This window comes from Cardiocondyla obscurior, linkage group LG23, assembly GCF_019399895.1.
Source record: "Cardiocondyla obscurior isolate alpha-2009 linkage group LG23, Cobs3.1, whole genome shotgun sequence".
Taxonomy (NCBI): Eukaryota; Metazoa; Arthropoda; class Insecta; order Hymenoptera; family Formicidae; genus Cardiocondyla; species Cardiocondyla obscurior.
The window spans coordinates 2942599-2962157 of record NC_091886.1 but is presented as its reverse complement, the minus strand read 5'-3'; the positions used below and the strand labels follow the sequence as shown (position 1 = coordinate 2962157).

Genomic DNA, 19559 nt, shown 5'->3' with positions numbered 1-19559 from the left:
AATATCCCACGTCTTTTTCGCTTTGATCAGATCAACCCTGACCTCAAGCGCGATATATAACCGTTAATTTTTTTTCTTTTAATCTCATTACTTCGCGCTCACGTCCGCGATGGAAACTTTAACTATTCCTGATGTAATATAAATGAAATAATTATCTTCGGGTGACTTCACGTCGGAAACGAGAGATTGACTTTGCAGGGATTCATTTTTATTTTTCCTACTTTCGTGCTTTTTTTTTTTTTAATACGAACGGCAGAGATCCCATAGTATCCAAGAAAATTTCAAAAGCAACGAAATACAGTGGAAAATGATTAAGGGGATACATTTTTCAAGGGCGTGGTATACAGTTTTGAGAGGGAAAAAAAAAGAAGAAAAAAAAATGATAAATGAGGGTGTGCGCAAACCGCCGTGTGATTTGAGGATAAACGGTTCTGTATCAAGGGTTTGTTTCGTCTAGGGTTAAATTGTTCGTAACAGGCGCGCCGCTGATAAGCGCCGCGACACATACACGTGGGGAGCATATTCGCCGGCTGCGAATTTACGATATCCGCTTACGGCGCACGGTCGCGCATCGAGGCCGCTGATAAAAGTAGACGCGGGAGGTTTCTCCCGGCTCTCTGTCCCCCTCCTCCGCGAATTATCGCCGGCGAATTTACGGCGTTATCCCGTTATCTCGATTGGCCCGAAACGGTGATGGGTATGTGTATGTACGTCAGCGGGGCTCCGGAAATGGCCACGGATGAACGCCGACAGCCAACGAGGGTTCAGCTCTTCCGCGCGACAGTAACGAGTTCGGGAGGAGACGTTATTCTGCGACCGTAGGGAGGGAGGGGAAAAAAGGGAGGGTAGGTTTATGGCACCTGGACCCGGGAACACGAAAGTCGATTCTCGTTCATCCTGCCGGATACGACAGACGGTTTTATGATTTATCCGTGTACTAGAAAGGAACTGTATACGAGAGCGGGTCGTTCCCGTAGAAGAACTACGGCTGATCGAATTATGACAAAATAACGAACGGGCGCGATCGGGAGTGCTCGTAAGGATAATGAAAAACGTTGAGCGACGAGGGAAGAGGGTTGAAAATGAGGAAAGAAAAAAAAAGGTGCAACGATAACTTGAATTAACAATTTTTTGGAAACGATAAAATATAACGTTCCTCGTTATTTGAAAAACAACGCTGAGTAAGAAACCTACAAATGAAACCTACAATTAATCATTTAAACGTAAAGAAAATTAATCGCATTTTAAATTTGTCTCCCCCGATCATTCAGCAGAACTGAAATAATCTCTCCTTTACGATACACAAAACCGGAGTGAGATTTGTGCACTTCCGCCTGGTTAAACGCAAAAATCGAAATTACGGAGAACGATATTGGACGAAGGGACGACATCCGGGGTCCCTTCGGTGGGAAGATCGCGGTATGAACTTTCTTGCGGCAGGAGTTTTTTACGGCTTCCCGTTCAGCGCGAAGCGCCGTATGGTGAAGCTTTGACGCCGGCGGCAAATGCGATCTTCTCTCTTCCCGCGAGTGGCTATAAAAGGACTAAGATCTGCTACCGAGATGAATCCTATTCCCTTTGCCTCGTCGTTCTTTTCTGCCCGATTTTCCGTTCCCAGTAAAGTTTCTTGCCGCGCTTCTGAACCGCGCGGTCGGCGCCCATTACCGCGGTGCCGTTAGCGTTTCCGGTTTCCTCGTAGTAAAATATTTCAACGGCCGTACCCCTCGTCGAACGTTTCGGCCACCGCTTTATCATTCGCGATAACAAATCACGACCTACCGTCGAGTGTATCTCTTTTTATTCCCGTTAAACTTTTTCACATCGTGCAGATATAAGTTTATTCATTAGAGACTTTATATGCACGCGCGCACACGCACGTTTCTCAATTTTAAACCATCTCTAAAAACAAGCGTAGTACAATTGATCGTATTCGGAATTATTTCCGTATTTGGGAGGGAATTTAAAAATAACCTTTCTCGCGAAAGGAAAGGATCACCCGGCGAGCCCTCGTTGAGTCTTTCGTATTTCGATCGAAAACCCTTGGGCCCGAGGCGCCACATCGATCTTACCTTTTACCCTGGTCAGCCCATCTTCGTCTCTCGCTTCGCATACAACACCTTTGACCCATCTCCGTCGAGAATCGCCACCCGACTGACCGCTTTTATTTCACCGCAATACTTCCGCTCTTACGTCGAAAAGCTTATTTATCTCCTGCCTCCGGACACGGCGGAGTTCGCATACAGTTCGTTTCGCATTTGTCCGTTTCCACGAGAACAGTTAAAAAAGAAAAAGAAATAGAACAGCGCAATGGAAATGAGCGATTTCAAGCGGCGCAGAAGGGTCAACTTTGATTAAACCCGCCCCCTCCCGTTCTTTTCGTTTCTCCGTTTCATTTGCGCATAGATTTCAGCAATATTTCCAAAAGAAAATACCCACTAAAAATCTGCCTTGCCTTTTAGACGTCCCTTCCGGATGTTTGCAACCCGAAGTGATATGAAAGTTATATTTGATAAAATCTTATTAAACTATAAAATAGAAAATTTACGTTAAAGTCTCTTATTACAATTTATAAAGATATTCTTAACGTTTTTTTTTTCTTTGTTTTTTTTTAAGACGCTTTATATTTTTTATACGCTCTCTTTTATTAAAATAAGTGAGTTTATGTGCGTCAAAATGAATGAAGGTTGTCCGGCAAAAGAGCGATATTCCTTTTTAACGAAATTGAAATTCCGAATCGTCCGCTTTCTTCCCCGCTTCAGCTGTCGGCGCTCGTCGCCTATTATATCAGGCTCTGCTGAATGTAAAATACATGAGAGGCTCGAAGAGCACAAACAGAATGTCAGCGTCCGCCGACGACTGATTCTTGCGTCATTCACAGCTTCACCCTGGCTGTCAGAGGGGAAGTAAGACAATCAGCCAAACGTAATTTCCACACCGAGTCCGCCAGCTCTCTGCTGACGTGCGCCGTTTTCTCTCATCGCGTGACACGGCGATTTAGTAGTTCTCGTATCCTAATTAAGAACTCCATTTCACGATTCTTATTCTCGATAGAGTTCAACGAGGTCGATGTTATCCGCGGCAGTTGCCTCGCAATTGGAAACTAGGCTTCCAACGCGCGGTCGTCGAATGAAATGGACGATTAATTCGAAGTTAGATTGATAAAGTGAATTGATAAGCGATTTACTTTGGATTTCATTGAATATTTTAGTGTGGAAAATATTTTGCAGTTAGTAAATGATTTCAATTTTGATACAGAAGTTAACAATTTTTTTTTTTTTTTTTTTTTAGAAAAATGTTTATTTTTTTTTGCTTTTTAACGCGTGACGAAAATATTTGCGTTATAAATATTTTTCATCACTTTTCTCTCGTACGATGTATACAGATGCACGTATCACTTGATAAAAAAAATTTATTAACGTTTTTTTTATATAGAGTAAAAATTCAGACGTGAGATTCAAGTTAATCTTTCATGTTTCATTAAGTAATGGCCACGGAGTTCGGTTACTGTTATACCTCGTTCATTTTCGACTTCTACGGTCGGTTTGCCTTTCCCGCGCATCACCGTAATTAAAGTCAATATTATAGCTGTACTTACCTAGGACGGTAACAGAAAAGTAGAGCGTCGAGAAATCTAAGTAAAAGCGAATAGGGATACTCAAGGAAGCGATGTACATACTTATGCATTGTGTGTATATATGTATATATTTATAATCGCGGTCATCATAAAAGTACAATAATAGCTTTATATCAAATCACAAGGAGAAAGTCAATATTCACACGAGTAGGCGTGGGCGATGGCTTTCGAGAATATCGATTCGCTACGGATCGTTGCGTGTAATTCTTTTTCTTTCTTTTTATTCTCATTTATTCTTTTTCCTTTTTTTTATATATTTTTTTTTTTTTGTTTTAAATGACTTCCCTCCTCTCACGCGATCCCAATGAAAACAGGGAAAAGATGGATACGAGCGAGAATTAAAGAAATAAGTAAGAACAACTTAGAAAGTGAGATATTAAACAAAACATCAGAATAGACAATCAAGTAATAACAAGAAACAGTTTACAAAAACGCATTGCTTGTGTCGATGGCTTGTGTTATGTCAGCTTGGGAGGTACTGGAATGTGACGATTGATGTCACAAATGCGTCGGATAACTGGGTGATCGCAGTAAGAGTCCGTAGATTTTTTTTCGGGCGTGCGAATTGTATCGATTAGTCGAGACATTCAGGTTTTTACATGGGAGAACGAAGCTCACGAGCGACGATCTTCTTTCTTCCCTTTGCTCGCTTCAGTTCTCGCCTCCTTCCGAGCGTCATTCGCTATATCGTTTCTTTCGCCTCCCCCTCCTGATCCTTGCGATTACTCCCCTTTGTTCGCTCACTTGTTACTAATATCATTTATACAAATATATAACAATATCCATTCATAATTCACAATTAACGATTACGATTACGTGGTCCGTGGTTCAGCCTAATGTACGGAGGCCACTTTACATACGTGTCCCTTCACCCTACTTAACGGGGTGCTGGTAGCCTTCCAGAAGAGAGATGAAGAAAGAGAGACGCATTTGTCCCTTCGATAACTTGACGGTCGTCGATTGCGTTAAGAAGAATGTTGCGCGAAGAAAAAATCGATAGGCAGTTAAGGAAAACTAATTAAATGAACTAGATTGCTCTCGACTCTTGCAACGCGCAACGGTTAAAGTGTATTCATATTATTCATCACCTAGCCGAGGTCTTACTTCCTCGCGCGCACACACTGAGAAAAAAAAAAAATTTAATCTAAAAAAATATTTAGTTGAATACGTTCAAACAAATAAATTATTTAAAGTAAGCAAAAATATATTTGAATTAATAAAATATATTAAAATAGACAATATATTTTACTAATGTAAATGTATTTTTGCTCACATTAAATAAACATTTGTTTGAACGTATGCAACTAAATATTTGTTTTAATTAAATAATTTTTTTTCTCAGTGCACGTGACGATATAATCGACGAAGGCTTAGAGTTACTTCGAAGACAGAAAGCGTCGGAGGGGGAACGCGAAAGGGTGTGGAAACAAGGGTGTCACTAATCAGGCACTTCATAATGTCCTTCACCCTTTTTTTTTATCCGTATTTCGAATCACTATCCATATCGGAAATGTCTTTGCGTGCGTGACGATGACATCGGCGACGCACTTGACAACAATGATGGGCAAAAAGTATATCTCTAGCTAAAACACATTCCTTGTATATTCGCACATTCACGCGACCGCACCACGGCCATGTAAATAACAATCATGCTTGTTCTCACTCTCTTCCTTTCTCTTTCATTCCGTTCATTCATACGACATTCTATGGAGTTTTCTACTATCACGTTTTCGACGATCTTTCTTTTCTTTTTTTTTTTTTTTTTGCTTACTCCTCCTCCTTCTTCAACTCTTTCCTCCCCGCTACGTATTTACCACCATTTTCCTATTTGCCTTATCATCACATATATAGGCTATCCGTGGACTTCGCTAATGCGAATGTACGTAACTTCTGACTCGCGAATCAATCGCAATTGGGATTTGTCGATATTTCTGCGACAAAATGTCATCAGCTACGTCGGCGTTAACGAAGTCTAAGTCATCAGCTCTGTCGAATCGTCGGCGTCCACATCGTCGGACGGTTCCACCTTCACGGCAAGTTGTGTGTAGCCCATATTGATCTCCCTTCTGCCGGACCAAGCCTGTGAATAAAATAACGACGCACGTTTACCCTTTTTTTTTTCATTTTAAATTGCAAATTTATATATTGTTCAAATTCATGTTTTTCGCTGTATACCTGAAGAGCGACAAATATCATTGCGAATAATGCAATCGATGCTAAGCAGATGGCAACTGCCATAGTTGTGGCAGCTGTTACGGCTAGTGAAGCTGAATCGTTGTTATTTGTTCTACCATAATTGTTGTATGTTTCAGAAATTGCGCCGTTGGCCGAGAATTCTGTTCCTGGTACTCTTCTTTTCCCAGCTGGCGAGCTGTTCCTGCAGCCGCCTAAAAATATAAAAAATAATTATATGAAGATATTTTATATTGAATTTTTTAAATAATTATTTAGTAATTATAAGATTTAGTAAATATTTAGTAAAAATTTAGTAATTATAAGATTTATTATAAATAAAAAAGTAAATGTATGTTAATACAAATAAATAAATATAAAATCGTACCGGTTTCTGGATCACAGAGACAGCACTCTTCAGCCTGGGGTCCCTTCTCGTTTCCTGTGCAGCAAGGCACGCATTGATTGTTCAGCTTGTCCAAATGCAGAGGAGGCGAGCATGCAGCACAGCTGAATTTGCCAGGGCCAGTGCATCTGCGGCAATCCGGATGACAACTCTTGCATAACTGAGTCAAGGAGTCATAGTATTGCGCTCCTAAACATTCCATACATAATCCGCCTTCCAGCATAGAGTGAGGTGGACAAGAAGTACATTCTAATGGGCCTTCGCCTAAAACAAAATTGTTTTCGCCGAATATTAAAATGAGTAGATTTAATCGGTCAATAAATCGAATGATTATTCACCTTTGCACGTGCGGCAATAATGATGACACTTCTGACAACCGAAATTTGACTTGAAGAATCCCTCTGGACATTCGGGATGGCATTCGCCGGCTGCCAGCTGCCAGCCTCTCGGACAAGTAACGCATTGATCTCTTCTGGGTCCCGAACACGTTTTGCACGATAAGTAACATTTGGCACATTGGCCTCTGTCGCTGTAATAACTAATAACAAAAGACAAGAAGAACATATTGATTTTGTTACGTTATCGATTTTTTTACATTTAACTAACGTCGACTCGTCTTACCCTGAGGCGCAGGATGACCTGCATTCCCCGCTTTGCAGCTGCAGCCCATCTTGACATGCTGTACAATTCAAACGCGAGACGCAACTTTTGCAAGTGTGTAGGCAAGGAACGCAAATCGGTCGTGAAGGTTGTACTACAGAATAATACGCGTCGTCGCATTGAGATACGCAGCGTTTCCCTTGAAGTAACAACGGATTCGGACAGGATATACAATGATCCTCCGTAGAACCGGCACAAGTCTCGCAGGATGAGTGGCACGACTTGCATTGGCCGTCCTCGTAATATTGGTTCGTATTGCAATTACTGCGACTCTCGGGCGCGCACAGGCCCTTCTTGTTCAGGCTCCAGCCTTCGATGCAGCTGGTGCAGCTCAGGCTGCTGCAGGTCGCACAGCCGGGTGGACACGCCACGCATTCGCGGCGTTTCTTATCGGCGCTATAGCCAGTCGGACATGAGACTCGGCACGTGCCTGTGAAACATTCGTAGAAGATCAGTTTAGCAATAATTTATAATCAATGTCGAATATCATTTTTTATTATAATTTATTAAACAGAGTTGCAAAAAATTATTTAAAGATTGCTATTGTAAATATTTCATAGAAAATTCTGTCGGAGCGTAATCTAAAAAGAGATGCAGCTCGGCGCGCTCACCGTTTAAAGCAAATAGGCCAGATCGGCAGGCGATGCATTGATTATCCGCCGTCCCGTTGCAGGTCTCGCAGGTAGGATGGCACGGCGCGCAATTGTAATCCTGCGTTTCGTACGTGTAGAGCGGACACGCGGCGTAACATTTGTTCTCGTGCATCACCAAATGATGCTCGCAGCTGGTACATTTGTCGGGTCTGTCCTGGCAGCTGGCGCAGTTTGCCTCGCATGGCACGCACGTGCTGTTTTCGGTGTCTGCGCGGAAAAATACAGAAATCACATCACGTTATTCTCGATATTGATTTTACAAATAAAGAATAAGCGTTAAGAAAAATGCGGGAATATAAATACGGAATAGGTGTTCGTCACGTACTTTCGTAGTAGCCCTCCGGGCACTGCTGGAGACAGACCGCCAAATCAGTAACCCGAAGATGAGCGGGAGCACATGAGAGGCAGGAGTCCTGGCCCGCGCCAGCGCAAATTTCGCAGGATTCGTGACATGGCCAACAAACACCGCCCTGGTTCGGAAAACTCCTTGGCGGGCAGCGACTGACGCAAGTGCTGAAAAAGAAATCAAGGACCCCTCGCGTTGTTTCTAAAGCGCTTTTTCATTGAGGGCCGATAAAGAGGTAAGGAAGATAAAATAAAAATTAATTAATTCACTGAGCTTTTCTGCGAAAAATATATAAATTATAAAATGCGGTGAGATATCTTTATTTAACAGTAACTAAAATATTTAAATTAAAATAAGATCTGTCACTGTTTGGCATTAATTAAACTGATATTAATTTAAAGAAGGAATTAAAACGCAAAATAGCTCAATCAATATGTATAACGATATTAGTATTAATTTTCTTAAACAGCGGAAGTAGCATCGTGCTCAAATATTCCTACCGTTGTAATCCGCGGTTTCGTAGCATTGTACAATTACGTTTCAAGTTTCATTAATCTTATAAACGGCGCATAAATAGTTCGTGCCGGCGCTTGATTGTCAGCTGCATTAAAATATAACGCATACAAAATCATTGTAAAAACGAAACATTTGTAAAACTGTCTCTCGATTAATATTATATTAATTTTACATTTAGGAAGCGAGCTTCGAAACTGTTTACTCACTTATCGAGACGATAATTTTTACAAGCGACGCACTGCGTCGGGCCTTTGCCGTAACAACCTTGCGCGTCGCATTGGGGATCGCAGTCGTGTAGTATCCTCCTGGTGGTGTCGAGTGAGCCGTCCGCTTGCACGGATGATGCCACCGAAGGGGAGTCGAAGGCGGACGCGGACGAGTCGCCAGGCAAGTGATTCGATAGGATCGGCGCCGACGAGCCGTCGAGGGTAGCCACGGACGCCTGCAGGTTCGACGCTGCCCCGGTGTACGGACCCTGGTAACTCTGAAAGGTAGACGAAGAAAAGAAGTCCCTGTTGCCCGGATAACCGGACAATTGTGGCGGATCATCGTCTACCGTGAATGGATAATGCACGGAATGGGAAGGAAGGTACGCAGAATGTACCGGATTAAATTGCCGCGTGCGTATCCGGATCGGGTTCGTCGACGTTCCGTAGAAAATCAGCTGCCACTTCTTCAGGATGCCTACAACAAATACAGGAAAAAGATCAAATTACATCGGAATCGTTTTTAATTAATTATTTTTTTAATTTAATTAATTAAATTAAAATTAATTTAAAATAATAATTTAAAGTAATAAAATAAAACCAGCGTTCATCTCTTACCTGGTGAATTGACATGTCGATTTCCAGCGTTAATGATCTGCAGAGTCCACCTGCCGTCGGCCTTCTCGCCCCAAAAGTGTACGCTGAGGAAGGGCCAGTCGTCGAAGTTGGAGCTGAGGACGTCGCGCGGTCGCTCGAACAGCAACGTTGATGTTGTGCCCATCGGCGAAGTTAACAAGAGTCTCAAATTTCCTCGAGGGAAAAACCTCAGAGAAACCTACGATTAAAGATTCAATTAATAATTTTTAATCGATAAAATAATATATGTAAATTATAATATTTATATTAATTACTAAAGTTGGCTTTTTTTTTTTTCTTTTTAGCATGCGATCTTACCTTACACTGCACGTGTTCTAAAAATCGCACTTCGTTCAAGGAACCGGCGCATCCCGTTACGTCCATATATGCGCTCAAGGTGTACCCGTACGTGGGATCAATCGGCCTCTCCTCGTTGATTTCATCAGACTTGCAGATATGCTGGGGCGGTACGTTGGTCCATTGTTCGGCGAGATTGACCATGGCACCCGCGTCCATCAAACCGTAGCCGAACTTGTGAGAGACCTTCCTTTTAACGCCGTTAAGTATCCAGCCGGGTTCGTTGCTCAAGGGATCGGACCTTGAGGTGAGCACCACCAGGTACTGCATGTCTCGCCACGACAGCGTGGGATTCGCCTCGAGGGCAAGGGCAGCGATACCGGCAGCTAAGGGTGCCGAGGCGGACGTGCCGGTGTGCTCCACCGTGCATATGTGATCGGGACGCAGCTTCGCGTCCATATCCACGGTGGCAACGCTCTTATCGTTGCCGGGCGTACCCGACGAGTACGTAGACGCTAAAGTCGAGCTGCACTCCTCGAGGTACCACGGTTTGTAGCCACCTTGCGTCGCGCTGGATATCGACAGGGTGAAGATGCTGTTCGTGTAACCGTCGCAGTTACACGAGTCGGTATGTCGACCACCGTTTCCAGACGCCCACACGAAGATCGAGCCCTTACCCTTACGACCCTGTATAGAATAAAAAAAAAAAAAAGAAATAAAAATAACGAATGCTGACGACAGAAAATATAAACCGTGCACGATTAACGAAGCGATAGGGTGCGTGTGTATAACAGTTTCATAAAATAACACAAAAATCTTAATTTATATTAATAATATTATAATATAAAATTATTTTAATAAAACCAAGTGTCATATAATTCACAAAGAAGTGACGGAAAACTTTTCAACCGGTAAAATTTAACTGCTACTTTAAACAAATTATCTTCTGCTCGCTAATATTTATTTTTTAACCGAAAAAGTAATTTAATACAGTTAAACCAATGTGAATAAAAAGCCCGATACTTTTGTTTAATTTTCAGTTCATATTTCGTAACGCGATACTCGAAATGTCAGCTCGGACGTGTACGCGCAGACCTAAACAGGTCCGCGATAAAAATTAATCCCCGGTTTCGATGCACGACTTTTATTTTGCGTTTGTTATCGCGGTATCAGCGACGAAAAGGTTTTCCAGAGAAGAGAGTTTTTTTTTTTTTTAAATCCACCCGAAGTAATAAAATAAAACGTCGAGGGGAGGGAAAAAGCTCTCGGAAAATAAATCGACCCTTTCGCTTCGCGAACGCGCGCGGAAAGTACGCGATACATGTAGCTTACGCTCGTCACTCCGTAAATAAACGCCCTTCGGGCGAGGGGACCCGGGCCGTCGACGGTCTTCCCGTCGTCCTCCGGACCCCAGGAGGCGCTGTATATGTCGATGTGATCAGGATTCAATCCCAGAGCTCTGGCCTCGACGGCGTCGTTTACCGGGCCATCAAGCATCCGCACACCTGAAACACGACATACGTGCGTAAGGCAAGTATTTCCTTCTCCCTTTCTCGCGCATTCGGCGATCTTATCTCGGATTACGCTAATATCGACTTCAATAGACGCCGAGCCGAGGCAGTTCGGAACGAGAGGGAAAAAGAGAAACCGCAGAGTACCTCGGCAATTAATTCTTTATCTCATTTAATATTTATTAAGTTTGTATAAACGGCTTACATATAATTGACTCGAGTTAATATATTTTCAGAGTAACCATGTTATTTTAATTAACTTTCTTACTTATTTCCATTTCATGTTTATGCCCTCGTCTGCGTATCTATTTCGCGGCACTTCGCGTCTGAGTAAAAGAGGCATTTTGAACGTTTAATGGAAAACCGATTTTTATTATTTCGTCTTCGAATACAGTTATTTAATCGCACGCTACATAAATGTATTAAGGCTATTAATAAGATCATGTAAGCCCCGCGAATCGAGTTAAGTCTCATTAAAGCGGGCACGGCGAAATCAGATTTTATCGAGAGAACGTAAATCGTACGGCGGGTTAACCCCCGGCGGATGAAAATAGCTGACAAATTTCTGTTGCAAAATTCCATCGTCCTTTAATCCCCGCGCAAAAGTGTCTCGTAGGCAAACGACAGTTAATTGCAACCGCGACGTTCGCCGATAGCGCTATCGCGGGTGCACCGCCGCCTCTCCGCGGCTCTAGTCGAATTTCTCTCGTCGCCGGTATATCAAAATTTCTAATTTCACAGCGCGGGCGAATGCTTGCACGATCATCAATTCCTCGAATTCAATATCCGGTTAACGCTGCTGTATCGTTCGACGCTATCATTTCGGCTCTCGCTCTGTTCCACTCGTCGTAAGCCCCCGGACGGCTTACGGACGTTCGTTTCGCTTCGAAATGGGTTAACGGAATTAATACAGCTCGATAGCATCGAGCCGGGAATAAACCTGGCCTATTCTTCAGGGGTCGGGACGATAAAGCGACCGCCAACGGAACCTGACATTCCCAGCGGTCGCTGCACTATTTATTTCCGCTGAAGCCATTCGCCGGCTAAGTCAGCGTTCTGGAACGATCTCGGGAGGATTCGCTCGCTCGGCATAAGAAAAGATAAACACCGGCTTCTTCGGGGCAACCCGCGCGAAAAGCCCGATTTTCTAAATCGCGCATTAAGTGATTAACCGGCGCCGATGAAAAGCGTTTGATAAAAGATTGACGGCGGCGCGAATAGACTGCGAGAGATTAGTAATTAGCGTCGATCTTCTTCAGCGGCGATTAATGCATTCGTTCTCCCCCCACGAGTTTCCAATAATCGTTCTGCGGGAGATATTCTTGGCTTCGCGCTCGCTTCTTTGTGATTAGCGTTGAGGGTGAATTTACCGAATGCGCCTCGCGGCTTCGGTCAGATGTTAAACAGCCGGGCCGGACGTACCGGGATTAAAATTGAATCAAAGGACATCAGGTTTCTCGTTAGTTTGAATATTAAATAAACGAAAATTTTAGTACAGCTCTCTGTGTCCGGGCGAGCCAATGCATCGTCAACGTTTGTACGCGCGAGTTGAGATGAGCGCGCTCTTCATCGTCTGAAATACTAACACACCTGAGTAACAACCTATTTCAAATTTCAACAAAATCCGCCGGGACATAAAATGGCTCTACCAATTTCTAGTTTACCAAACGCAGGAGCATAAGGAAAAGGAAATATTGATCCCAACCATATATGCGTTACGTATGTATACGCTGTATGCACTTCATTCAATTTTCGCGTTATCTACAAAGTATACAGACTATAATTTAAGATGATAATTCAATTTTTATAACTCTAACAACATAATTCGTCAAGCGTTAATAACAAATTTTAATCTCTAAATACCAATCGTTTATAAGCGGCCTATTTACGAAGAGAAAACTTACGCGTATTCTTCTTACATTTAATTAATTTAAATTCACTTTTAATTTAATTCCAATAGAAATTGTCGTTCAATTAATTCTCTATATATAAATTTTCTTTATTTATCAAGTTTTATTTTTTTTAAATTAATCTATAGTTTAATTATTTTCTCTTTTCTTTCTTTTTCATAATTAATTTATTCTTACCTCCGATACTGGCGTTGTAAGCGACTCCGACACCGCAATATTGATTGAAGGCAACGGCGGCGACTTCGCCGGCGCATCGAGTACCGTGTTTGTTATCGCCGTTGTCCCTCGGCATCGGGTCATCGTCGTTGTCGTTGATATCTGTGCTGGCTTGATGATCGTAGTTGAGCGCGAGATCGGGATGATTAGTCTGAATGCCGTCGTCCAAAATCGAAACGACGACACCCTTACCGGTGTATCCCTTTTGCCAAGCGGGACCGAGATTCATGTCGTAGCCATCCTTGGCGCCGCCGTTCTGCGAAAACGCAAACGTTAATTTTTAATTAATTTTATTTCAGTCGAAGACTTTCACGATGAACCGAGTTTGGCGCGATACACGTGTTTTTGACGGCAATTAATTCGCGAGTTTCGCGTTACCGAACACGATCTTCGATTGATATTCGCGTAACGTTGTACATCTCTACACGCGCGTATACAATTTCGTGGATTAATGGATTACCAGCCACACGACAAACTTGAACGCCACAGCTTTTATAACGTGGCTCTTTGTCAAGCTAGAACGATTGATAGTATAGTTAGAATTTTGTTCAGCCCTCCGATAGCTGTCAAAATTATTTTTTAATATTATCAAAATTATAATAATTTTTTATCGTTATGAAACGCCACGTTAAATCTCTCTATTTTTTTTTTAACATCTATAGTAACGTTTTTAAAGTTATGTAACTCCGTACAATATTAATAGCTACGTTAAAACATCTTGAAAAACTTTAATACTAAAAAGTTAAAGTGTACAATTTTATTCGGGATTTTCAGTCGTTAAATACAATATCGTGTGCGGCTGCTTTCACAAAAATGCGAACGGCGTTAAAATTCCATACGAATTTTGACACGGCCATAGTTTCTGCGTTTGTATCGGTGGTCACCCATGTAAAGTTACATATATCGAGCTGAAAAAAAAAAATATATATATATGCGAGACACGATTCGTACCATTGGACGTCGCACGATTCGTATCCCATAACAAATGTCCGCTTTATGCATTTATAATGGATTGATTATTGCGGTATTCCGGTTATGAATACCATTTTACATTTGCGCGCATCATAAATTTACGTAATAAATGTAGAGTATGGAAATATGCGAATATTTCGTACGTGTTTCCTCGGCGGGTCTGCGTATGTTCGTGTCGAAATCATTGTAAAAAAATTCACGACACCGACGCGATAAATTCATGAGTGCATAGCATGACATCGCGACCATCGTGGATCATTCATTAAAAGAGATTTTTTTTTTCCTTAATTTTAAACGTAGAAGAAGACCTTTCTATTTTCCTAAAATATTATATAGACTATTTACAAAGTAGCAAAAAAAAAACAAAAAAAAAATTAAAGTAAAACAATGTAAAAAGAATCACGTCTTCAAAAGATGCGCAGGAAGCAACGTTAGGTGATAGCTAATAAGATTAGAATCTAAGGCGAGTTCGCTTCTGGCTATCGTTGAGATAAAGCGCATGTAAAAAGACGGGGAAAGGTTTTTCTTGATCCCTCTCATGCATTACGGTTGTAGCTCATCATGATCAGAGAAATAGCGCTCGTTCTCTGTACGTGTTCTCGTCGTAAGGACACCGGGGGAAGCGCCAATCTTTGTGTCGGTGCACCTTTCTCGCAGGCTACTTTTTTATCCGGCTATTTGGCCCGAGCGCCGTCGCACGGTGCCGATTCCGTTTCCCTCTGCAATTCCATTAACTAGATTGCACATTGTCGTGCTTGCCCATGAGGAAGACCCGGAGGCATCGACGCGTATCCCTTCGTCCGCGTCACCGTTTATCCGCGCGGAGATTTCGGGGCTGCGGATACGAGAAGAGACGACGAACAAGAAGCGGCGGTACGAGACCGTAACGGATAGATCAGAACTCGATATAGCTCGGGGGCGGAAACGTGGTCCGACGCGAGCGCAAGCTGCACGTTGCATCTAGCTATCGTCATTCCAGTTTCTGAATACAGAACTGTCAACATTAAAGCACATCGACTGCTCGTCAACTTGATGAAGAGCGCAGAAGCTTCCCGTCCGCGCGTCTCGCGTCGCCTTAACGAAAATTCGCCAGGAAAGATCTTATCGCTTTGACGAGACCCCAAGCCCGTGTTTCCGCGATTCCATAAAATATCTTGTCGATAAAAAATATCTTATCGATCTCTTAAGATGCGTTCGCCGTTCGTTTAGTATTCGTTCGCCGATTGTACGCACACCTTTGGTCGCTCCTTCCTTTCCGACGAGAACGCGAGCAAAATTATCTCGCGAGAAACGCCAAATTTACGGGAGCCGTGTATAAGAACTCCGTAATCCCATCAGCGTGCTGCGAATGGTGCAGCGGGATGGGTTTGTACGCATACATTGTGGGCGCATATTGTGCACGGGGGAAAGACAATGCGGCCCATTGTCTCTCACGACGCGTGCGGTCGACCCGGCAAAAAGAGGACGAGGGGGTAAAAAACCCCGCCGGCCGAGTGGAGTTTACGACGATCCGAGTTGCTCCGGTTCGTCCGAAGGTACTCTTCGCCCCGGTATCTTCCGCGGGACAACAAAAGCGAAGTAGATGAAACGTCGTTTCCATACCGCGCGGGTATAACTATAGACACAAAAATCATAAAACAATACAAAGTTCGGGGCGATCTCCATCTACAGTTGTAAAGAGGAAAATACATTCCAAATGAAACTTCCATTCTATTATCTCTTCCATCGTGAATTTCTAGAAAAGACACTGGAAAATAGAAAACTTGGAAATCGGAAATACAGCGATAAAATTTCTTTTACGCGGGCGGTGGTTCGGCTTATATGTATAATAACTTCTGGCTTCCTATCGCACCTCCGGCAAAGCTTCCGGGCATCTTTATTGATTCTTTGATCAATTTGAATTACCGCTTCTTCTTTCGCAGCGAAAATTCATAGTCGCTTCGCTACCTTTTTCTTAATTTTTTTTTTTTTTTTTTTTTTTTAATATTTATCTTTAATTTTCTATATATATTTTTTTTTTCTTGAATGCTCGAATAAAAATATTGGCAAAGTATACTTGGGATGAACCGGAGAACGGGATTTCTCCCTGAGAGAATTAAGAATCAAAGTAGTTACTGCTACTTACAGCGTTTGCAAGAACAGGCAACGGAATTGTTCCTCACGTTCGCTCGGACGTTCGCCAATGAAAGAGTAGCCGAACTGTTAAAGGCCGAGACACTCGATATAATCGAGAACTTCTCGGTAACTTAGGCTGAGACGCCGCACTGGCGGGCAACGCGCTTTGGAGAATAGAAGGAGAAAAGTTTCCGGCGGATATGTCGAGTGAGCCTGCCAAAAGCTAGATACCCGCTTCCGCTGTTTCTCACCACTCTGCTGCTGTTCCAGACGGGACACGGCTGCACGTTGTAAGCTGCTTACGCTTCTCGCAAGAAAACGCGTGTGCAGCACAACGGCTCCATTAAGACCCGCCTGGTCGTGCGAGAAATAAAGACCAAGTCTGGTCGTACGGTGCAAGTGTCGAGATTTATGCTCTCATAATTTTGATTTCTTTCTATTTATCATTCTCTTTTATTATCCAACATACTTTCTTTGTTATAGAGAAATTTGACTCTTTATTTAAATATTTATACATATAAGACGCATATTTAAAGCTTGTGATAATGTACATATTTAAATGTTTCCATAAAAATACTCGGGTTGTAATTTCTTTTATAATTTAAATTTCGTACTAGAGATTAAAATAATTCGCGCAGGCGCAGCAAACGGCAGAGAGGGCGCGTATGGTCGGCGTTTCCTTCCTCTTCCTTTCCCGTTCAGGAAGTTCAAACGTTCAGACGTACGCGAAGACGCTCCGTCTGTATCCGAAGAATTATGCGTAATTGGTCATCTGAGAGACGCAATCCAGCGTGAGGACCCTCTCCTTCGCATCCTCCGTACGCAGGGAGCATCCACGATCATTTCTTTTTTCTCCCAAGTAAGTAATATACTCATTTACGCGTACATAATTTTCGCGTTTCTTTGTCGTACAATTGGAGCTCGGTAAAAGTGAGATATCGCGAACGAGAACCGCGGCATAGTCAGAATTCATGTATTCGTGATAGATTGAGCGTAATAGTTAATAAACATTCGCCGTAAAATCTTTTTTACAGCGCGTTCAGTTGAGTAAGAGTGAGAAAGAGAAAGAAAGAGAGAGACGGAAAAGATCTAGTAGTGAGGAGACGCGCGGGGCAGGTGGCGCGGGGCAGATGACGTAGGACAGCAGCGACCATTTTACTTTACTTCCGGTTTCCGGTGTCCGAGCAGTTCGTCCGCACGCAGGAGACGCTCCGTCTGGGTCTGAAGAACCTCGCATAATCGGCCGCCTGAAAGTCGTAATCCGGCGCGAGAACCCTCTCCTCCGCATTCTCCGCAGGCAGGGAGCATCCTCAATCTTTTTTTCTTCCTCCCAAGTAAGTAATATACTCATTTACGCGTACATAATTTTCGCGTTTCTGTGTCGTATAATTAAAGCTCGGTGAAAGTGAAATGTCGCGAACGAGAACCGCGGCATAGTCAGAATTCATATATTCGTGATAGATTGAGCGTAATAGTTAAAGAACATTCGCCGTAAAATCTTTTTTAAAGCGCGGTATTTGCGTAGATCTAGACACAGCGGCGGTAGACGCGGGGAGCGCGGGGAGCGGAGGAAGGAGCGCGAGGAGTGGGGAAAGGAGCGCCGAACTAGCGGCGTGCGGCGGCTCGGCGCTGGCCCGTTCCCCTTCCATTCTCTCCTTGGCGTTCGAGCAGCTTACACATACGTAACTAGCGGTTTACGTACAAGCGCTGGAATATTCGCTCGTCTGAATGGCATTAAAACACGCGCTCAGTAAGTTCTAAATGTTAATAATACGTGCCGAATAATATGTTGAACAGAACAGTATATTAATTGTGATTTTTCTGTTTCAGATAATAATCTACTATTGAAGAAGGATCAGCCCGACATCCCGCAGACATCCTGAGAGGAGGAGGAGGCCCAGGAAGAGTATCTTACTCCGGCGGAGTAACCTTGAGGAGCACGGGGAGAGGGGACGGGTGCTCGCTGGCGGCAGGCAGCCGGCACGTGCTCCTACGTATTACGAAGGTCCGGGAGTCTACGGCTGTAGGCGCGGGGAGCGCAGGGAGTAGCGGGGACGGTACGCGTTAGCCGTACTAGCGCTGGAATGTGTGTCCGGTCACCCGGCACCAAAACACGCGCACGGTAAGATATAAACGAGACACGCTGAATATTACATTGAATACAACAGTACATTAACTGTGATTTTTACGTTTCAGATAATAATCCACCATTGACGAAGGACCAACCCGACATCCCGCGGACATCCTGAGAGGAGGAGGAGGCCCAGGAAGGGTATCCTGCCCCGGCGGAGCAACCCATGGGTATATATCAATTTTTCCTTTGGATTTTTAATAACGTTTTTTAATTTTTTTATTTAATTATATTTTATATCTACTATATAATTGTTTTTTTTTCTGTTTCAGGTCAAGAGAAACTCCGCTGCGTCGCATCGCTCAGTGCCGCACGTTGATTCGAAATTATACGAACTGCAGCCAGTTCGTCGGTCGTTCGGGGCTGCCGATAGTTACCGGGCGTTTTTTTTACGATTCTTTTTAATTCGGGAGTGTCGAAAAATTTGTTAAATAATTTTCGGGATTTTAACTTCACCCGGGCGCGTTCGCGAGTTTCCTGTGCGCGGAAGGATGGCTCGTCACGTCCCATCTGGGAGGAGGAGCAGGCCCGGGGGGCATCCTGCCTCGGCGGAGCAACTCTTAGGTGAGCATCAATTTATTAAATAAAATCTTTAATAAAAATCTTTACCTTTTTTTTATTAAATTAATTAAATGATATATCGTCATGTCTACATTAATTGTTTAATTTTATGTTTCAGCCAACGCCAGAAATCTACAACTCCGCTGACGCTCATGCAGACTGGTGAGTTTTTACACTATATATATTTCTATTCTTTTGCAATTTGGGGGGAAATATCACTCTTTTGAGGCGCTTAAAGTGCCAAAATGATTAATCGGGAGGGTTAATTTAAAGCATTAAACACTTAACTATAAAATAAAAGAGCAACGTTCTGACCGATAGAATCGCGAATTTGAAAAGGTTTAAAACAACTTTAGGCACGTGGTTTTCGATAATCTCATTGTCAGGCCGGCCTACTCAGGCCATTGATCGATCCGGTAGCTCTCGCTCAATAAGATCGCATTAGTTGCGACCGCTAATAGGAGAACAAACACGCTGATTGACTGTTTGTACAATTTGAGACCCGAACCATTACTACGATAATTGTTTACTCGTCTATGATTAAGCAAGCCGAATTGTGTGAGTCATGCGAACATTTTGCGCAAGATATGTACCTCCGGTTTAAATGCATCGGGTCG

General features: G+C 43.1%; 1 protein-coding gene and 1 long non-coding RNA gene across 5 annotated transcripts in view; one reads left to right on the top strand and one right to left on the bottom strand.

Annotated features, from left to right (window-relative positions):
• Positions 1-3683: 3683 nt before the first annotated feature.
• The window catches only part of Fur2 (furin-like protease 2), a 293284-nt gene continuing 277408 nt past the window's right edge, over positions 3684-19559 (bottom strand). For 2 of the 4 annotated variants that reach the window (XM_070671345.1, XM_070671344.1), the window contains exons 5-16: positions 13125-13419; positions 10859-11031; positions 9548-10213; positions 9212-9428; positions 8594-9071; positions 7851-8038; positions 7484-7732; positions 6834-7302; positions 6551-6750; positions 6195-6476; positions 5810-6021; positions 3684-5714 (exon numbers count right to left, since the gene is read on the bottom strand). In XM_070671345.1, the coding sequence (XP_070527446.1) occupies positions 5607-5714; positions 5810-6021; positions 6195-6476; positions 6551-6750; positions 6834-7302; positions 7484-7732; positions 7851-8038; positions 8594-9071; positions 9212-9428; positions 9548-10213; positions 10859-11031; positions 13125-13419 (3537 nt within the window). In that variant the 3' untranslated portion in view covers positions 3684-5606. The remainder of the gene's footprint in view (positions 5715-5809; positions 6022-6194; positions 6477-6550; positions 6751-6833; positions 7303-7483; positions 7733-7850; positions 8039-8593; positions 9072-9211; positions 9429-9547; positions 10214-10858; positions 11032-13124; positions 13420-19559) is intronic. The other 2 variants (XM_070671346.1, XM_070671347.1) reach the window with 2 other exon arrangements.
• On the top strand, positions 17938-19143 carry LOC139111229 (uncharacterized). Its single transcript, XR_011547177.1, has 3 exons — positions 17938-18551; positions 18654-18945; positions 19061-19143. It is a non-coding gene; the product is annotated as an uncharacterized lncRNA (long non-coding RNA).